The following is a 19,755-nucleotide window of genomic DNA, read 5'->3' on the forward strand; positions in this document are numbered from 1 at the left end:
GACTGTGTCCAGATGTGCATGGATGTTTGTTTCCCTGAGGATAGCTAGTGGTGGTGCACCTTGTGCCGCTCCTAGTTGTCCCCAAGAAACGCCTGCACCGTACACACTCTGGCGCACAGCCAGTTAACTTGGGTGGGGTAGGGCAGGCTGGGGCCAGCACTGGGCTGGCCCCAAAAGCCTTACCTGGGATTCTGGGGACCTCCAGGGGGGCAGGGCTATCCTTGCAGCCCTCAACAGGTCAGCAAAACTCATTAGGCAGTGCTCCAGCCGAAAGAATTGCCTGCCACTTATCGAATCATTCCTAAATTCAAGACAAAATCAGTGGCTAGAACAGGGAGATCAAAGTTGACTAAATAAATACAATACAATACTTACTGGCTACAGAGGGCATTTTTACATATACTCTGGGAATGGGATCTCGGAGAGCTGCTCTAACTAAAGCGCCACTGTGTCTCCTGTATCAGCGTCTCTGGTTAAAAATTGTGGCAGTGGCACTTGAACTAAAACTTGTTCAACGGGCTTTAGTTCAAGTGCCCCAACCACCATTTTTAAGTGTGGAAACGCTGATACACAAGACACAGGAAGCTCCTAGAGTGTGGCACTCCTCTGTCCTGATAGCTAAACACGCTAACCACTAAGCTGCATAGTTATGCTTCATATTTCTCGCTCTCCTTTTGACCCCAATAGCTCTTGCATGCTTCTTCTACACTGAATAATGTGAAGTCTAGTGACTAGAAAGAACATTATGCTGGGACGTAGAAGATGTTGGTGTCCCTTCACTCTGAGGTGGGATTAAACCCAAGTCTCCCACTACCTGGGTGAATGTTTTTCTAGGGTCTTACATAAGAGGCATACACAGAAGCACCTCTTCTTTCAGCTGCATTTTAAACAGTAGCTAGTGCTGTGATTTTTGTGGGACCTGATCTTATCAGCCTGCATTAATTATGCTCAGAGCATATCTACTAGATTAGGCTCTTCAGGGGGCATCAGTATCACATGCTCTGGTTTGTGGATCTGAGTTGGGTTTGGGTGGAAACTAGGCACGGAGCTGCTCACATTCGGCAGTTCTGGGTATAGACAGATTGCAGAATTGCAAAGGTTTAGGAAACTCTCAAGGCAAGCCAGGTTAATGCTTAATGAGTTTTAAGCATTTTCAGGGTTTAGGCAGCTACTGAATAGGTTTTTTTGGGGGGGATGGATCACAGTTTTGACCTTATGTACCTAAAGTCTGCCTATATCTTGGTTTAGGCACCTTACTTATATTTGGCCCCATGTCTTGTACTGAAATTTACTTGTAGCCCTCTATACCTCTTACTTGTTTTTGCATCTCACACTCCTGGCTGCAAACAGAACAAAGATTTGAAAGGTGTTCTGTCCCCCCAAGATTTACTCTTTGAAAAGTTTTGCTGGAATAGTTTTGTGAGTGAGGGATAGTGTAAAACTTCATATTCCTAATTGATATACATATGCCACCAAATAACATAAAATATATAGGTAATGCAGTCCCTTTACTGGTGTAGCTTAGTCCATCTGGGGAGGTAATTTAAGTACTTTTGATAGTATAAGTTGTTTCCTTCACTTTGGAAGAGGAAGAAAAAGAGTTTCCAGGAGAGCTCTAGTGGGATAAAAACCCGTTTAAAATTGGCTGCATATTGCTGAGTGACTTAAATTCTGTGCAGATGTATAACCTATGTAACCCTAATGAAGTCAGTCAGGTTGCCTAATATGTAAATAAGCCCAACAATTAGTGCACACACTCCTCCTTCCCTCCCTCAATAAAATGAGTCAGGAAGGTTCGGCACAGTTTCTAAAATGCTTGTGGATAAGTCATTATGAAAGATGTTATATAATGGTAGTTGTTATAATGGCAGATCCCTAGCACAAGTAAAATGAGTGTTGCTGCTTTTCCATTTGCACTGTTCTTATAAAAACCACTCCAAATACTTCTTTAAAATTAAACTATAACTTAGCAGAATTTATTCATGCAATTTTCTGGTTATGCTTCATGGCTACACACACACTGCAACATTTCAGGGACCTAATCTCCCACCCTCAGCTGTTTGATGTGTAACTCCATGTAAACATATGCATAGCATTAGGGATTTTAAGGCCCACACCACTACTCTAGCTACAGTACTGGCTAACATTATGCTATCAGACACCAGTTCTGAAGATGATGTAGCCAAAATGATAGCAAAGACCAAAAGGTTACCTCACTTCCTACTCTACCAGGATTATCTTAATCCTTCTCCAGCTCACCTCAAATCCTGATATCCGCTATAGTCAGTTTTGCCATGTCATGACTTCTTTGTGGCATTTTGCTGGCAGAGTAAATTATCCTGTCAGTACCGATTAACCACTTCCCAGTGGAAAATGTAATAATTTGGCAAACAGTTTTTGATCTACCATGCTCACTTAACGACACTCCATTACCACACTGTTCAAAGCCAGTGTGCTCTGGGCTTTCTGCACAGTCCAGACTCAGGATGTAACTGGCTGAAGGCTGTGCTTCACTTTGTAGAGGACTGTCCCATAGCCAAATTCAGTGGGGGTCTAGTCAGCTGAACTCAGTCACCAAACAGGCTATAGCCTGGTTTGGCTAGATACGCATATGCTAACAGTACAAATCGTAATACCTGAGCCCTGCAGCTTGCTGAAACCTGGCACCCTGGCCTAGCTGATGGGCTCCCTGCACCTCAGTACCATGAAAACCACAGGGTGCAGCCACACGAACAGCTACATCATATGGCTGTCAGCCTGTTGGCATCGGGGGAAGCCTGTTACCTGCTGGGCTCCTGCCCCTGCACCTAAACCCATGAAATACAACCCCATACATGGCTACACCACATGCCGCCAGCCACATGTTAAAATCTAAGGGACAATGGAAATCAGCTGCAAAACTGTTCTACAATATGTGGAACATTTTCGTGGCAGGCTTCTCATTTTATTGCACCATTAATTCCCTGAACGTGTGGAAGGGTTACTATTTATAGTGCGATTAATAGGTTAATTGTGTCCTAAATGTGACATGTGCCAGGGTCCTCACTGACCTATATCGTGTCTATGCTTAACAACAAGTGAAAAATTGTCCTGGCAAAAGGGAGGGAGTCCTAGTGAAATTAGGGCTGTAAATGTAGCTCTCAAAATCACTTTCCAGAAGAACAACTGATGTTTAGAATTAAAAAGTAAGAGGGGAAGCTGATTTGAATACTCCTTTGTCACTTCAAAAGGAATTTCTCAGCCAGTCCCTTCAAAAAGTGATAGCAACCTACACAAAATGTGTTCAGTGTGCAACTGAGTCCAGGTGCCCCAATGTGACAGTGTCAGGCAAAGTGTCAAAGGCAAAGTCTGGTATAGTATGAGGAATGAGGTCACACAGTATTTTTAGAAGTACCTCACCATCGGCAATCCCTCACAGTCAAGGATGATTATAGTGTTCCTACCAAGCATGAACTCTCTTTCTCTCATGCTCCCTTTCCCCCTTTTTTTTCTTGCTGTGTCTTTCTCTGAATAATTTGGCCAGTGCTTGCAGAAGGCTGTTCTAGCCCCAGGGATTTTCACACATACTTCTGTTGACAGAGTTCTTGTGCAGCAAGCAAGCTGAAATGCCTTTTGTTAAGGATCTATTCATTTCTTTCTCTGTTCTGTCTCAACACTTGGAGGATCTTTTTTGGCTACTGAGTTCCTGTTGTTGCACTGATGGAAATTAACTGAATTGAAAAATATGAGGTTATCTTACAAAACAGGTAACAATATAATCAGTAACAGTAGTATTCCTAATCTAGTTTTTACTAGTCTGTGTGTCAAATCTTTCTTCTTTTTTTCCTTAGGGAAGATAGTTTGAATCAAAAAGAACCATTAAACAATGCTGCTGTAACATGGAGACAAATGTGTAAGGCAGTTTGAGGATTAGAACTAGTTATTTTAAAATGAGGCTTGTGTTATTTCAGCTTAGGTCAGTACTGGTAACTGTGTCATTTCAACTCTAAATTGGTTTAATACAAATTAAGAAAATTCCACACATGTACATGCTCTAACATCAGCTTTTTTAACACACCAACTTTATTGAAAATAAAAATCCAAAAGACAAGTAAAATGTATCAATTTAATCAAGGCTTTAAGAGAGAATTTAGCTGACTTATTATAGTTATCATGTGAGAAAGGCATGATCATTGCCAGTGCAGCATTTGCTCCCCCAAGTATTTATTATAAATATAAGTAAGTAAATAACTCTTTTTTAAAGAAAATGGAGTAGAGAACATAGGTATTAGAGGTTTTGTAAACTTTCCCCGTTTGATGGCTAAATTTAATAGGTGGTTTGAGTATGATCTCTGCTCAAAATCTGATGCATTTAATGAGAGCTTTGGGTATACAAAGAAGCTAGGCTCATGCTGATATATCATGAACTATATGTGAATATGAACATACTTAAAGTCTATATATGTGAATATGTATATTCTTATTTGTAGGCATCAGATCATAACCCAGCTATGAGGCAGCATTTTGCCCACTCTGTCAAAAATCTTTGCTAAATTTAATGTAAATTTGCATGAACCCTTCTTTAGATACAGGCTGCAAATACAAATCACATACATAAAAGGAGAATAGTACATGTAGTATGCTTTTATATAGCACTTCTTAGAACTTTTTAAAATGCCTTATGAAGCATCTTTTTTGGCTGTCTTTGAACAGCTTTAAAGTCTATCTTAATTTGAAATCAGTCAGACTAAAAGAGGTGAGAGCCTTTGAGGTAGCACCTATTTTATTTCCTTCTGGGTTTGATAGAAATTTTCCTTACAAAAATTCTCTCTACATTAAAAATGCCCAGTACCTCATCTAGCAAGAAAACAGACCTCAGTTCACTAAAGCCTGTGCAAATTCATTCCTCCATTTTTAAAGATTTAATGATCATATACAGAACGATTACTATTGCATTTAGAACCCATGAGTGCAGATGTTCATACCTGTAGTATTAACACTCCAGGTATTCTACAGGTTTTGCAAGTACTAACGTGCAGTCAGTTTTTTAGATCTATATTGCAGTTTTTCATGTGAGTAATCAGTGCAGCACAACTGATTCAATTCTTAATTTCCATATATGTTTTAAAATTTGCTGTAGGTTGGTTTTCCAAATCCACACTACCACCAATTATGAGCAGTGTTTAACAGCCATGAAATGTCTATGTATCAGTTCTCACTTGCATTTATTATGGTTCTTGTTTTTTCTGATTCACTTCCCCACATCCCAAGGTATAAGGATGAAATATGAAGCCTGTGGAACCATAACCTCTTCTTTCCCTGGTTCCCATCCTCAAACTACCCTCTACAGCAGCACAGAAAAAGACTAATTTTAGGTTCCTCTCATAACAAGAGAACATTTCAGTCAAAAGGGGAAATTCAAAAGCCAATAAAAGAAAACACTTTTTTAGATAATGTATATTTAGACTGTAGAAGTCACTGCCAGAGGAGGTCATTGAAATGAAATAAAAGATCCGAGCAAGATTAAGGCCCTTGCTATACATTACGTATATTATACTATTAAATGGTTAATCACACAATAAGTTTGGATCGGACACAAGTACAAAGTAAAGTAATTATCACACAATTAACTGGTTAATTGTGCAATGCATTTAGAACAGCCACACGTGCAAAATAATTATCACATGATAAAAATGACTAGCTATAAGAGTCAACCAGCAATAAAGTTAGCACTTGAAAATGTGTAACCACTCTATAACTGGTTTCTATCCAGCTTTAATTTGAATGTGTAGCAGGGCCCTCAGAAATGGATTGGACAGTCTATCAAGAGTCTTCAGAGGTTTCTATAATTATAGGGCCACCAACAAATACAGGGTAGAGGACTAGGTAGGGCTTCGGTCTGTTCCAACATAAAAGTTCCTGAGAACATGGAGGTAGTCTCTGTGGATATGTATAGACACTCCAGGAGGTTAGATCAAGTGAACAACAGTCACCCAATCTAAGATAAGTAAGGGGCCTAGCAGAGGGAGGCTTGGGTGGTGTGGGGAAAATTGGGGAGGGGGGAAGCAGGCTCAAGGAAATTGGAGGGGCAGGGAATCGGGCATCTGTGGGAAAAATTGGGGGCTAGGCAGGGTCCATGGGGAGGGGTTGACAGGGCAGGCAGCCTCTATAATAGGGATGGGGGATATCAGGGGAGTAGGTGGGCTCTGCAGGGGCTTGCTGGGGTCCAGAGGGTTTGGTGGGATTAGGGAGCTCATGGGGTCTTCAGGGTTCTCATTCCCGAACCCTCAGGATCAGGGCCTATTTTTAGGCCCTTGATTCCTCCCTACCCCAGATGAACAACCCCCGTAGTGAACCAACCTCCACATCCCACCTGCCCCTCCTCTCACCCCAACTTACTTCCTCAGCTCCCAACCCTTGCAAATGCCATTAAAACTGGCACCAGGAGCAGCTTGCAGGATGGGGGGGTTGCAGGTTCTAGGGGGGGTGGGGGGGGCTGGCTGGTCTGCAGAGGGATGGTTACATTTGGGGGTGGTGGGAGGGGCTGGTGCCTAAAAAAGATAGCTGGGAGCCAGGAGGCAGGGCAGGGGGTAGGATAAGCACAGCCCTGGGCTGGGGCCAGCAGCTGAGTTTTCCCAGCCGTAGAGCTGTGCTGAGAACTGTACAGGAGTTCAGGACAGTTATATTGGTCTCAAAATGGCCAACCCAATCTAAGTTAGACTAGCTATATAAAAACTGTGCAAAGAAGTTTTGTCCTTCTCAGTAATGAAATCAACAACCAAACTGCCAGCTCAGAACTGAAACTCTGTGTTAAACCTTTTCTGTTTTGTGTCCTGAGAGACCTAAAAATTGATCATTTTGCTGTTTGCAAGTGCTATAATGAGCTCAGAATAGTTGAGAGACAGAATTCAATGTTATCTCTGTTTGCAATTTACAGCAAATATCTAATTTTGTTTGACTTCAGTATATTCTGTCAACTACCCCACCCCCACTTATACTAGCTTCAATAAAAAAGGTCTAAAACCCCTCAAGGAGTTAACAGATAACAATCAAGCATATAAGGGCATATTTAGGCAGTTTAAAATACATAGTGTTTATCCAGTAAATAAATGACATCAGAATTGTTCTGGTCTACTGTGTACAATAGCTGATTTAGAGCTAATATTTGAAAATTTTCTGTATTTAACTAATCTTTCTTAATAGCCTGTGATGTCAATGGGCCAAGTTGCTTAGATTTTTAGTTTATTTCTTATGTCTATAGCTAACATTTGAGGGAAAGATCTGTCTCTTAATTTGATATTGTTATTTCAAATTTAAAGATTATTTTTGCTATTTCACTCAATATGTAAGCATTAACATTTATATGATTTATCTCTTTGAATTTCAGGAACAGAAAACATTTGGAATATTTGTATCAATGACCAGGTCTTAACAATGATCTTATGATTGTGGATTTGAAAACAGAAAGGGACTCAGACAAAAGAATTATGGTTCTTAACATCTCCAGCAATGAAGATGAGTTGAACCTCTGATGGGTGAAATTTCTGGAATGGACAACAAACTTTTTGAAGAGGAGCAGGTGTCACCTGATTCTACACCTACCAGGTGTCAGGAGACTTCAGAGGACACAATGAATGAAGAATATGAAACAAAGGCAGAAGAATGGGAATGCCAATTTGAAGTCCAGCACATTCTGCTGGAGCCTGAATCCAGTTCTCTATCTATGTCATACCTAATAAACTGCAATGAGACATCTGTGGAGCCTGGCATGGTTATAAGCAGCGTCACTGCTGCTGATGAACCTGATATAAAGCATTTTTGTGAAGAATTACTATATTCTTCAGCACACAAATCTAACTACAATCCTGTGCACTTGCCCTTACATACCGCCTGTCCTTCCCCATTCCTTCCAAGAGGAAGCTCAGATGAGCTATCAGAAAGGGTTCACAAGATCAGAGTGAGGAAACACAAACCAAGTGCTATCTCTTTTTCTGACTTTGAATTTTTATCACTTGGAACTAATGCTAAATTCCATCTTTGTGAAGTAACAGAAACATCTGAAGAGGACGAGGAGAGGGGTGGTGATGATGACGTATTTACAGAGCTGCCCCAACCTGGGGTATTTCTTAACGGTCTTCATAAAAGGGCTGTTTCCCAAGGAAAAAGAGAAGAACAAGAACACTGCAAAAGTCAGCATATCCATCATGTAGAGAGTTCCTGTGAGCATTCTGAAGGGACCCTGGATAACCACAAAAGGGAAGAAAAGCAAATGGCTTTGGTGGTAAGACAAGCTAATTTCTTGTTCCAACCAGACAAGTTGTACCTATGCAGCATTATTTTAGTTCAGCTAAGAGGGTGCAGATTGCTAAAATTTCATATCTTTTTAACTGCGTAATTATAATTGGAGCGTACTAACTTAATCTATAAATAGGTTAGTTTGAATATAAAAAAATGTTAGCGTCGATATGAACGATCCTTGTGCATTTTCTTGAAGCTCTCTATACAGCACACTCAAAAGTTACACCCCCATCCCTCCTTCCATAAAAATTTGTTGAAATCCATAGATCCCTGGTTTATTCTTTTGTGGTCTTCATCAAAAAAAAACTGTAATGAGCTTGGCTCTTATTGTTTTGCTCTGGCTGCTTTGGACTCATTTGGTAACACAAAGCAGTTATAAACAAATTTAACTAGCTAGTTAATGTTTTTTTACAGTTGCTTTGCAGCATCAGGCTGGCATAAAGCAGCTGGAATGTACCAATAATCTGGCCCTAGGCTTCTTCTTTAATTAAAATGTACTGCCAGAAGTCAAACTTTGTCCATTCTATAAATTTATTATTAATCCAAAGAAACATACACAGCTGACAATACAGTAACAACAAAATTATACTATATTTTCAAAATGATGAAAAAGGAAAAACTTGAATCAATCAAAACTATTTCTTCAGTTTTTCTTGCTATACTTCCATTAGCCTGAGCTTTAAACTTCATTTTTATCCTCAGATTGGAAAATTGGCTCTTTCATTTTTTCCTGCTCCAGCAGAGACTGTCTATACCTGGTGCAGTCTCTCTCCCTTGCTACACAAGTGCCACTGTGCTGGCTAACACTGAAATACATTTCCAGTGGCTGTGGATAGCTCTAAGCAGGCATAATTAAGGTTGCAGTCAGGGAGTGGAATGGGTAAAGTGGCTCTGTGGAAGTTGCTTCTTATATATACTCCTTGGTGGTGTGATCTATAATACAGAGAGCCATTGGAAGGGGAAATTTCATACTCATTTCCCTGTGCTAACATACAAGCAAGGTTGCAAACTGATCCATTAAATAGATAATCTGTATCTGTCTTATTATGCCATTGAACTTCTTAAGGAAAAATACAATTCTTATTATTAAGAAAAAAAAGAGATTCAGGACAACTCTAAGGAAATACAGTAACAAGAACCAAACTGTAGTCTTTTGAGCATTAATTGTTTGAGTAATAACCCATGTTCTTTGGCACTGGGGGAGTATAATAAAATTCATACACACTTTCCAACTGAATTCTCACTAGTCTGGGATCCAATACTTGGATCCAAATCAAGTTTAGCTCTAGTATAAAAATGCACAGCTGTCTCTGTAGTTGGGGAAAGCAAATCTACAATCTTAAACTGCATGGACTATCAGACCTGCCTGGTCATCTTTTCCATTTTTTAATATTGACTTAATACTTTTGCTGTCAAGGAGCTTTGATTACAGTGATGTAAGGTACTTACAGCCTCAGCATCTCCTACTTCTATACATTCCTTTTTCCCCTCAAATATATGTTATAAGATTGTAAACACTTACACAAAGTTTATCCCATTATAGCTCCAATAACTTCTGATTTATGACAGCATAAGAAAGAGTACAAATCAGGACTATAACATTTAAATAAGAAAATATGATATATCTAATGCTTAATTCGTTCTTGCTTCTTTCTGAATCTTGTTTTGTATCCTAAGAAACAATTCTGTGCCTGGTGCCTGTTGACATCAATGATAATTTTGCTGCTGACTTCCAGAGTAGGACTGTTTCTCCTCCTGTTTATTACTATGCTGTGAAAGCAAAATATTCTTTGGGATCATAGTTGTTTTTTATGAGAGTAATAAACTGAACTGAAACAGCAATGAGAGAGCTCTTGGGAGGTATAGAATACTGGATTGTTACTCATTGTCTGCCCCTTGGTTGAAATCCTATCCAGTGTGTTTTGAGTGACATGATAATTACTTTTCCATATTTGGCACTGCTAGCCTCTTGGCCATTTGCTTTGCAAAACACTATGCTTATCATATGGGTAGCTATTGCTTTATTTCATCTAGATGAAACAGCTTGAATTAGATGGGTGAACACTTTAAAAAAAGGTAAAAATTAGTTAACATTTACTCTAATGTCAATATCTTTGGGGTTACAGGAAAACATACACTTCTCACCATATCTATTAATAAAATGAGGTATCAGTAAATTTATTTTAGAATTCAGCTGAAGTATCTGTTGTATTTTGGGGTAATAATTCTCAGTCACAGTATGTGAACCCTTCACTGGTTCAGCTAAAAGCATATTTTGTCTTCATAACTCCTAAGGTTTTTCGATCATCATTATAACCGTTGTTGTAGTCTTAAGTCTGTTGAGGTACTTGTACCAACTACTGCTATTAGAAAACCTCATACTGGGCTTTTTCAGAAATACTGGACCACATGTTACATAACTCTCATAGTAAAATCCCAGTGACAAACAGTTTATTGAATTGTTATGCTGTTACTATAATTTATGCTTTTGCATTCATTCAAGAACAGTAGTGTCTGCATTTCTATTAATGTAAACATGCATCAAATTGCAAGACTAACATCCTCTTACTTCACTATACTGAAGGTCATTCCTGTGGATAAGAGAGGCTAGGACTGGTTGTCATTTAGCTTACTTTATGCCCGTGCCATAAAATAAACTCAAGGATGCATCTTATAGTACAACAGAATGGATTATAAATTTCTAGGCAAGCTTGTGGAACAGCCTAGTAAATCTCTGAGAACATGTCAAAAACATTTTAGAAAGCGGTGCAGATTTAATAATGTAAATGTGTAATCCTTCTGTCAGAGTGTTTCTATATTTAAATGGGTACATATCACTGTAAGAAAGCCTCCAGTAAACAAAAAAAGTGTAGCCTGTGAAATTTTTAGTAAGTCATATTAATTTTTGTTCTGGAAGCTCTCAGCATGACTAGTTCAGACCCATGCTAATGACATGGATCACTGTCTAGTTCTCTCTCTTATTTAGAGGTGAGGCTACAGAATAATTTCACTGTAGTGAAAAGAAATGACCTAACCGTAGACACTGTCAGAGTAAAGCCTCTGCCAATAGCAGTAATTATTAAGGCCTGAAACATAAAAAAGGTAACAAATCACCTTTACCATATCGTTATGGGATATCCAACATGTTAGTATGAATGATATCCTGATGCCTAACTTCATACTACCACAGCTGACTTTGAAATAATGATTAGGATCTATCCTGTAGGGCATTCCTAAGTAAATGTACTTTCTATTGATCTGTTTATTGCTGGATGTCAATACTGACCTAAACAGGGTTAAGGAACAGTTTAGTTGCTAAGAAAAAACTAAGCTTAAAACCACTAAAATACAAAAAGTCATTGTTTATTATTTCTTCTATAGGTAACAAAAGATTGCTTACTTTCTTTAAAGTGTCCTCCTAACATGGCATAACTGTGCAGCAGTAAATGTTGTAAGGACTAGGGTGGTAACTCCTATTTTATATGAGATACCTCATTTACCCCAAGTAGCACTCTACTGTGCAAATAATCCCACTGAAATAATCTCGCCATGTGGCAGAGCCCAGCATGTGTAAAATGGTAGGATCTGGCTTCTTTGCTTCTTCTGTTAAGAGCTCACCCTAGCTATTTAACAGCAGACCCATGGCTTCCTTGCTCTTGCTTTTCTGACCAATATATTTATAGAGCCTCTTCTTGTTGTCTTTAACTTCCCTTACCAGGTGTAGTCCATCGTTGACCTTCACCTCCCTGATATTGTTCCTGCCGTTTCTTGCTACTTTTTGGTATGCTCCATGACCTGCCTGTTTTTCCATTGCCTGTAGGCTTTCCTTTCACTTTTGAGGAATCCTAGGAGCCCCTTGTGGAGCAACTTTGGTCTCTTGCTATTCTTCTTATGCTTCCAGCATGTTAGAATACCTGCTTGTTAGGCTTCAAATTCTGAAGCTTCCAATACTCCTGAGCCCCTTTATCTTTCAGCCTGTTATCCCACGGTGTTATGTCTACTATCTCCTTGGGTCAGCTGAAATCCACATTTTGATATCCAGTGTTTTAGTTTTGCTTACCACATGCTTTCCCCATTTCATAATCATGAATGTTATCATACTGTGTTCACTTCCTCCCAAGTTTCCCCTCACTTTCACATTGAATTAACCTGGTCTTCCCAATTGGTCAAAACAAGATCCAAGATAGATGATTTCCTAGTTATATCCTCAACTTTCTGAAACAGAAAGTTGTCCTCCACACAAATTAGGAACTTTTCAACATTTTACATTTGCATGTGCTATTCTTCCAGCGGATAATCCAGAAAAAATGAAGACTCCCAACACTACCATTTCATAATTTTTGGATAATATTGTCATCTGAAAGAATGCCTCGTCCACCTCTTTTTCCTGACTTGGAAGTCTATAGCAAACCTTCACCATTAAATCATATCTGGAGCTTTCACCTTTATTTTTACCAAAATACACTCCGATGTGCTACTGTCTTCCTCCTGAACCAGGCAACAAGTATGTATATTTTTGATAGATACAGCAATGCCACCACCTTTTCTCCCAACCTTATCCTTCCAAAACAAAGCATAACCCTTAATGTTGATGTTCTAGCCATAAGAGTTGTCCTATCAGCTGATTGTTGGTCTCAGTCTGTTTCAGCCTGGAGCTAGCCAGTCAGAAGATTAAACACTGCATTGTTTCTGAATTCTCACCCTTCTCTAAATCTAGCATTGGGATCTAATGGTGGTGCAGCCTCCCACCTTTTGCATAATACTGTGGCAGGTAGAACACTTGCCTAGAGCTAGAATTACCCGGTCATTTGGCCCTCTTCAGCCTAAAAGGCTTAAAGCCATTAATCCCACCAGAGCCCAGGTGTGGGGAAAATTCTTCACTCCTCCTATTGAAGCTGTGCAGCCAGAAATTCAACATTCCTAATAAAAAAGGGAGTGAGCAAAGGGGAGCCTGACTGCATAGTTCAATGAGGTTGGGATCCTGGGTCCCACTGCCAGGTCCTGAGAGGGGTACTTAGCTGTGTTAGTTTGAAGTCAGGAAAAAGAAAGGCAGAGAGTAACTGGTTCAGAGGCATAAGCTTTCATAGGTATTCATCAAATACTACTTCATCTTAGAGTCTATCTGCTCCCTCCCCCGCCCCCCCTTCAGTGACTGTCTGGTTTAAAATGTGAAAACAGTGAAGGGAGAGGGACTGAAAGCCAGGACTCCCTTCTGCTAAGGGTATGTTAGGCACACTCCCAGTATAGTATAGTTAATGTATCAGTTCCCTCTGGGGGCTTTTTTTTAATCAGCCATCTAAATGTCTATCCACATTCCATGTAGGTACGTAGTATATGGATCTGGGTGTAGTCTTTTAAACTCTTCTACTTCTACAGAAAGTTGCTACAAAATGGTGCTTGTGTCAGAGAACCCTATTATTTTTTAATTGTGCCTGACTGAAAGACTTTGAGTAATTCTTTATAGATTCATAGATGTTAGGGTCGGAAGGGACCTCAATAGATCATCGAGTCCGACCCCCTGCATAAGCAGGAAAGAGTGCTGGGACTAGATGACCTCAGCTAGATACTCATCTAACCTCCTCTTGAAGACCCCCAGGGTAGGGGAGAGCACCACCTCCCTTGGGAGCCCGTTCCAGACCTTGGCCACTCGTACTGTGAAGAAGTTCTTCCTAATGTCCAATCTAAATCTGCTGTCTGCTAGCTTGTGGCCATTGTTTCTTGTAACCCCCGGGGGTGCCTTGGTGAATAAATACTCACCAATTCCCTTCTGTGCCCCCGTGATGAACTTAAAGACAGCCACAAGGTCGCCTCTCAACCTTCTCTTGCGGAGGCTGAAAAGATCCAGTTTCTCTAGTCTCTCCTCGTAGGGCTTGGTCTGCAGGCCCTTGACCATACACGTTGCCCTTCTCTGGACCCTCTCCAGGTTATCCGCATCCTTCTTGAAGTGTGGCGCCCAGAATTGCACGCAGTACTCCAACTGCGGTCTGACCAGCGCCCGATAGAGGGGAAGTATCACCTCCTTGGACCTATTCGTCATGCATCTGCTGATGCACGATAAAGTGCCATTGGCTTTTTTGATGGCTTCGTCACACTGCTGGCTCATGTTCATCTTGGAGTCCACTAGGACTCCAAGATCCCTTTCCACCTCTGTGCCACCCAGCAGGTCATTCCCTAGGCAGTAGGTGTGCTGGACATTTTTCCTCCCTAGGTGCAGCACTTTGCATTTCTCCTTGTTGAACTGCATTCTGTTGTTTTCTGCCCACTTGTCCAACCTATCCAAGTCTGCCTGCAGCTGTTCCCTGCCCTCCGGCGTGTCCACTTCTCCCCATAGCTTTGTGTCATCTGCAAACTTGGACAGAGTACATTTCACTCCCTTGTCCAAGTCACTGATGAAGACATTAAAGAGTATCGGTCCAAGGACCAAGCCCTGCGGGACCCCACTGCCCACACCCTTCCAGGTTGAGACCGACCCATCCACCACGACTCTCTGGGTGTGGCCTTCTAGCCAATTCGCCACCCACTGGACTGTGTAGTCATCCACGTCACAGCCTCTTAACTTGTTCACCAGTATGGGGTGGGATACCGTATCGAAGGCCTTCCTGAAGTCTAAGTATACGACATCCACCCCTCCTCCTGTGTCCAGGCGTTTCGTAACCTGGTCATAGAAAGAGACTAGATTGGTCAGGCACGATCTGCCCGCCACAAACCCGTGCTGGTTTCCCCTCAGCATAATTTGCCCTGCTGGGCTGTCACAAATGTGAGCCTTGATAATTTTTTCAAAGACTTTACCAAGGATGGAGGTGAGACTGACTGGCCTATAGTTGCCCAGGTTCTCCTTCCTCCCCTTTTTGAAAATGGGGACCACATTAGCCCTTTTCCAGTCCTCCGGGACTTGGCCCGTGCGCCACGAGCGTTCGAATATTCCCGCCAGTGGCTCTGCAATGATGTCGGCCAGTGCCTTCAGCACCCTCGGATGGAGCTCATCCGGGCCTGCCGACTTAAAGGCATCCAGTTCTTCCAAATGACTCTGCACCACCTCAGGATCTACGTATGGAAGTCTGGCGCCTTGCTGCTGCCTCTCTACAACCCCAGTGAGAGACTTGTCGTGTCCCTCACTTAGGAACATTGAGGCAAAGAACTCGTTGAGGAGTTCAGCCTTGTCCCCCCTGTCTGTCACCCATTGTTTCTGCCCATTTAGCAGGGGTCCTATTCCTCCCTGGGCCTTCCTTTTACTCCCAATATATCTAAAAAACAATTTCTTGTTGTCTTTTACTTGGGTTGCCATCCTCAGCTCCATGGCAGCTTTGGCTCGTCTAACTGCCTCCCTACAAGCATGAGCAGAGGAGGAATATTCATCTTTAGTGATCTCACCTTGTTTCCACTTTTTATGTGCTCCCCTTTTGGCCCTTAGGCTGCCCTGGATTTCTCTGGTCAGCCAGGGAAGCCTCCTGACCCCTTTCCATCTTTTGCCTTGCTCGGGGATCGTCTTGCTTTGTGCCCGAAGGATCGTTTCCTTAAGGCACAGCCACCCTTCTTGGGCTCCCATCCCTTCAAAACTCCTACTCTGCAGTGCGTCCTTGACTAATCGCCTGAGTTCATTGAGATCAGCTTTCCTAAAGTCTAGCACTTTCACCCTACTAGATACCTTACCCACTCGACGTCTTATGGTGAATTCTATTATTAGGTGACCACTGTCTCCCAAATGGCTACCGATCTGGAGGTCCCCTATCATGTCATCCCCCGTTGTCAATACCAGATCCAGTATGGCATTCCTCCTAGTGGGACCATGTACCTCCTGTGTCAGGTGGAGGTCCTGTACACAGGTTAGAAACCTGCGTGAGCGGTGGGACTTTGCCGTCTGCGTCTCCCAGCAGATGTCCGGGTAGTATAGGTCCCCCATGACTACCGCCTCTTTAGCTTTTATGGTCTCCGAGAGTTGCCTCAGGAGCCCCGCATCTATTTCTTCCCCTTGGTGTGGGGGTCTGTAGTAGACCTCTACCACCAAATCCCTTTCTCCTTGCCCCCCATGTAGCCTAACCCACAATCCTTCTACTTCCTCAACCTTGGATTCTGTCTTGATGAGGGTTGATGTATATTGCTCACTGACATAAAGTGCAACCCCCCCCCCTTTCTTCCCCGACCTGTCCTTTCTGTACAATCTATAGCCCTCAATATGTACCGCCCAGTCGTGGGATGAATCCCACCAGGTTTCTGTTAGCCCCACTAAGTCATAGGTGTTTAGTGCAAGCAGGAGCGCTAGTTCATCCTGCTTGTTCCCCATGCTCCTAGCATTAGTATATAGGCACTTGAGCCCTGCGACTGGTGCCTTTGCTGCCCCCCCGCTCCGAGTCCCAAGGGGCCCATTGTTTCTTACCTTCTTGATTCTTACCTGTTCTTATGTTAGTTGGTCACAGTGGACAGATTTTCCTGTACATGGAATTCCATGTAAATAAATCTTACCAAGAAAACCTTAAAGAAGGAATGATATCTCAGAAAGGTGAATAACTGTACTGTCTCAGTTTGCTAGCCAAAGCATTTGAGACATGGAACCTAATGTACTGAACCTGTTAATCCCCACTGAACTACGTTCAAGACTTGATGAGGCTATGTAGACACTGTAGTGAAGGGTGGTCCTACTTCTCCTTTTGCCTTTCTATTGGAAGGTAGGCTGGGATGTGAGCTAAATCAATGAGATAAGCTTGGACTCTATCTCTGCAGTTAATACTTATGTTCACTAGTACCTAGCTCTACAAGTTATTTTATTGACTTCAGTGGGACTAATTGTGGTGCTAGGTAGTACTGGATATGAATAAATGTGACAAAATAGCCCAGAGGACAAACTATATAAAAATAAAAGATCAATTCCACAAAAGTATATTTAAACCATATATTTTAACTTTAGATATGATTCTTTGGAAAAAAATGAATTGTTTTGTGTAATGTTCCAATATATTTTGAACAGATTCTATAAAAAAAATAATAATCAGCTTTCACTTGAAGGAATAATGGATCTTTGACAACAAATGAACAAAGTACCATGGGGAAGTCATTAAAGAAAAAAGGATTGAGAATGGAAAAAACAAGTTCAATGCTAATTAGCAAGATATTGTAGCAATCAGTCTTATAAAATGATTAATTTGGGCCATTTGGTTGATTTTGGCCACCAAATGTGAATTATATACCCATGTTCTGTTGTTCTTTAATACAGTCATATGAGAGGCAACACATACAGAGATTGGTCAGAGGATATAGTAGAGGCTTCATCTCTTTCTTTCCAGTTCTATGGAGACTTCTGTTTCTCCTCTTCTTTCTCTTCCCCTCTCCCACCCCTCAGCTGAATTTCTATAACAGGATAGGAAAGAGAATAGCTGCAAGTCTATAGGGTCTTTCATATGAAAAATCATGCTGGCTCTGTTATCATGATCTCCTTTGGGTTCCTTCTTTGCAGAGTATAAGACCATCTGAGTGGTTGTGGTGGGTACCTGAATAGCCTTTGGCAGTCACTTTTCTCCTCATTTCTCTCTCCTTTACATACACTTCAAGACTTGGGGGTTTCCCACTTCAAAAGTAGAGCAAACCTTAACCACATACTCTATGAAGTAGGTAGGAAGAGATATTGTGACTTGGAATCTGTGAAGGTCCTAGCCCTTATTTGTTTTTCAAACATGGGAAAGGACTTGGAGGAAAGCTGATAGTTATTTTGATCGTGATGCATCTTTGCTAGTCAATAAACAAATCTATGAAAAAATCCACATTGTTTTAGTAATATCAGACATACATAACTTTTCATTAGGTGTGCTCTGGGTCAGAAATGGCAGGAACCTTTATATGACTTTTGAAAAAGAACTTTTTCACTAATTTTAACACTTCTCAAATCTAGGGGTGAATGAGCATTGCTTTGTCCACAATATATTTGCTCCCTTTGTTGCAGTCCTACTTCAACACTATAGATCTTCCAAGTAAGACATAGTATATTTTGCGATAAGCTTAAACTATGATGTGATGAGATGGAAATGGAGATATGCTGTCAATTTCCTTCTTATTGCAAAGATGAATATCTTGATTGCAAAAATCTCAGTTTAGAAAATGTCAATACAGTAAATAGCAGTACTACTAGAACTTTACAAGTATAATGAAGTAAGAACACATCAGAATTGAAGAACTCTGGTATATTGTGGCTAGGCTATATACTATCGAACCTATCGTGTTTCTCATCTCAAGATGCGAGCATAATACCTAGTGCAGCCACTGAATAGTAGTTGTTGCACAAAATACTGTACATCATGAACTAGCAATCTGATTTTCTCAATATACAGCACATTCAACAGCACTAAAGTGATTAAAATGTATATACAACAAGAAGAAAAACACCTCATGACAGAGGCATGGGCTAATTTCTACCATCCTTACTCATTTCTGCCGCTAGCTTTATTAAAGGAAATGGAAATACTTGAGACTCAATAATAATAAGTGGTAGAATCTGCTGGTTTGGAATAGCTTCCATAAATGTCTTAACTTAAATAGCTACTTGTTTACCATTGGCTCTTTATGGCACACGAGGTTGCAAATCTCCATCATTCTGCATGTTATTAATCAGTTCTTTAAAATGTGAGATTATAAAACAGTAAAACACCAAGAAAATGTAGAAAACAAAATGCAATATGCATCAGCAAAACAACCCTGGAATAGATTTTCAAACTGCCTGAGACAGAAATGTAAAATGAGTTATTTTTCAACTTGGTGCTGCAGTTAAGTAGTAGAGATGACAGGAGGTAGGATCATGATGAATTATTATGGCACGATGTGTAGCCATAGGGTGGTATTCATGTGTAAATCTTTGGCCTTTAGAGTTGTTTTAATTACACTGTGAATTACCTTTATTCATAAGCTATTAGTACATTTTCATGCTTATTTTTAAAATGGAAAAGGATAAGCAGGTAATATACTTACAAGGCAATTTTTTTTAGGATTTGGTACATAAAATGAGAGGCAGACTTAAATATGCAGGATATTAAGACATTTACTTGTGATGTTTATTTGAATATTTCAGAATCATATTGCTATAGTTATTGGAAATCCAGATTCCGAATTTGGTTCAATCTTCTTTATGCAATAAGTGCAGTGATATAACTGACATACCAATCTCTAGTCAATAACCCCATAAAAAAGAATTACATAACTGTATTCATAAAGAAAACATTAACAAATAATGTACTACATCCACTTCTCATTCTGTCAGGTGAAGAAGGTAGAGATCAGTCATCACTTGATCCCATCCAAATCAGGGGAATTGATTTTCCGCTCTATTCAGCACTGGTGAGGCCTCACCTGGAGTACTGTGTCCAGTTTTGGGCCCTACACTTCAAGAAGGATGTGGACAATTTGGAAAGAGTCCAGCATAGAGCAACAAAAAATGATCAGGGGCCTAGAAGACAAGACTTACAAGGAAAGGCAGAAAGAACTAGGGTCATTTAGCCT

At 40.7% G+C, this 19,755-nt stretch overlaps 1 protein-coding gene across 4 annotated transcripts in view; it reads left to right on the forward strand.

Moving 5' to 3' along the window:
• STARD13 (StAR related lipid transfer domain containing 13) overlaps positions 1-19,755 on the forward strand; it is a 514,731-nt gene that overhangs the window by 69,517 nt on the left and 425,459 nt on the right. For 3 of the 4 annotated variants that reach the window (XR_009456449.1, XM_019498243.2, XM_059717011.1), the window contains exon 2: positions 7,367-8,260. Coding sequence is in view for 3 of the 4 variants with exons in the window: in XM_019498243.2 (XP_019353788.1) it covers positions 7,511-8,260 (750 nt within the window). In the remaining variant the exon portion in view is untranslated. Of the gene's footprint in view, positions 1-3,647; positions 3,747-7,366; positions 8,261-19,755 lie in introns of those variants that run through there. The other variant, XM_059716971.1, reaches the window with a different exon arrangement.

The sequence above is a fragment of the Alligator mississippiensis genome, chromosome 1 (genome assembly GCF_030867095.1).
Source record: "Alligator mississippiensis isolate rAllMis1 chromosome 1, rAllMis1, whole genome shotgun sequence".
Taxonomy (NCBI): Eukaryota; Metazoa; Chordata; order Crocodylia; family Alligatoridae; genus Alligator; species Alligator mississippiensis.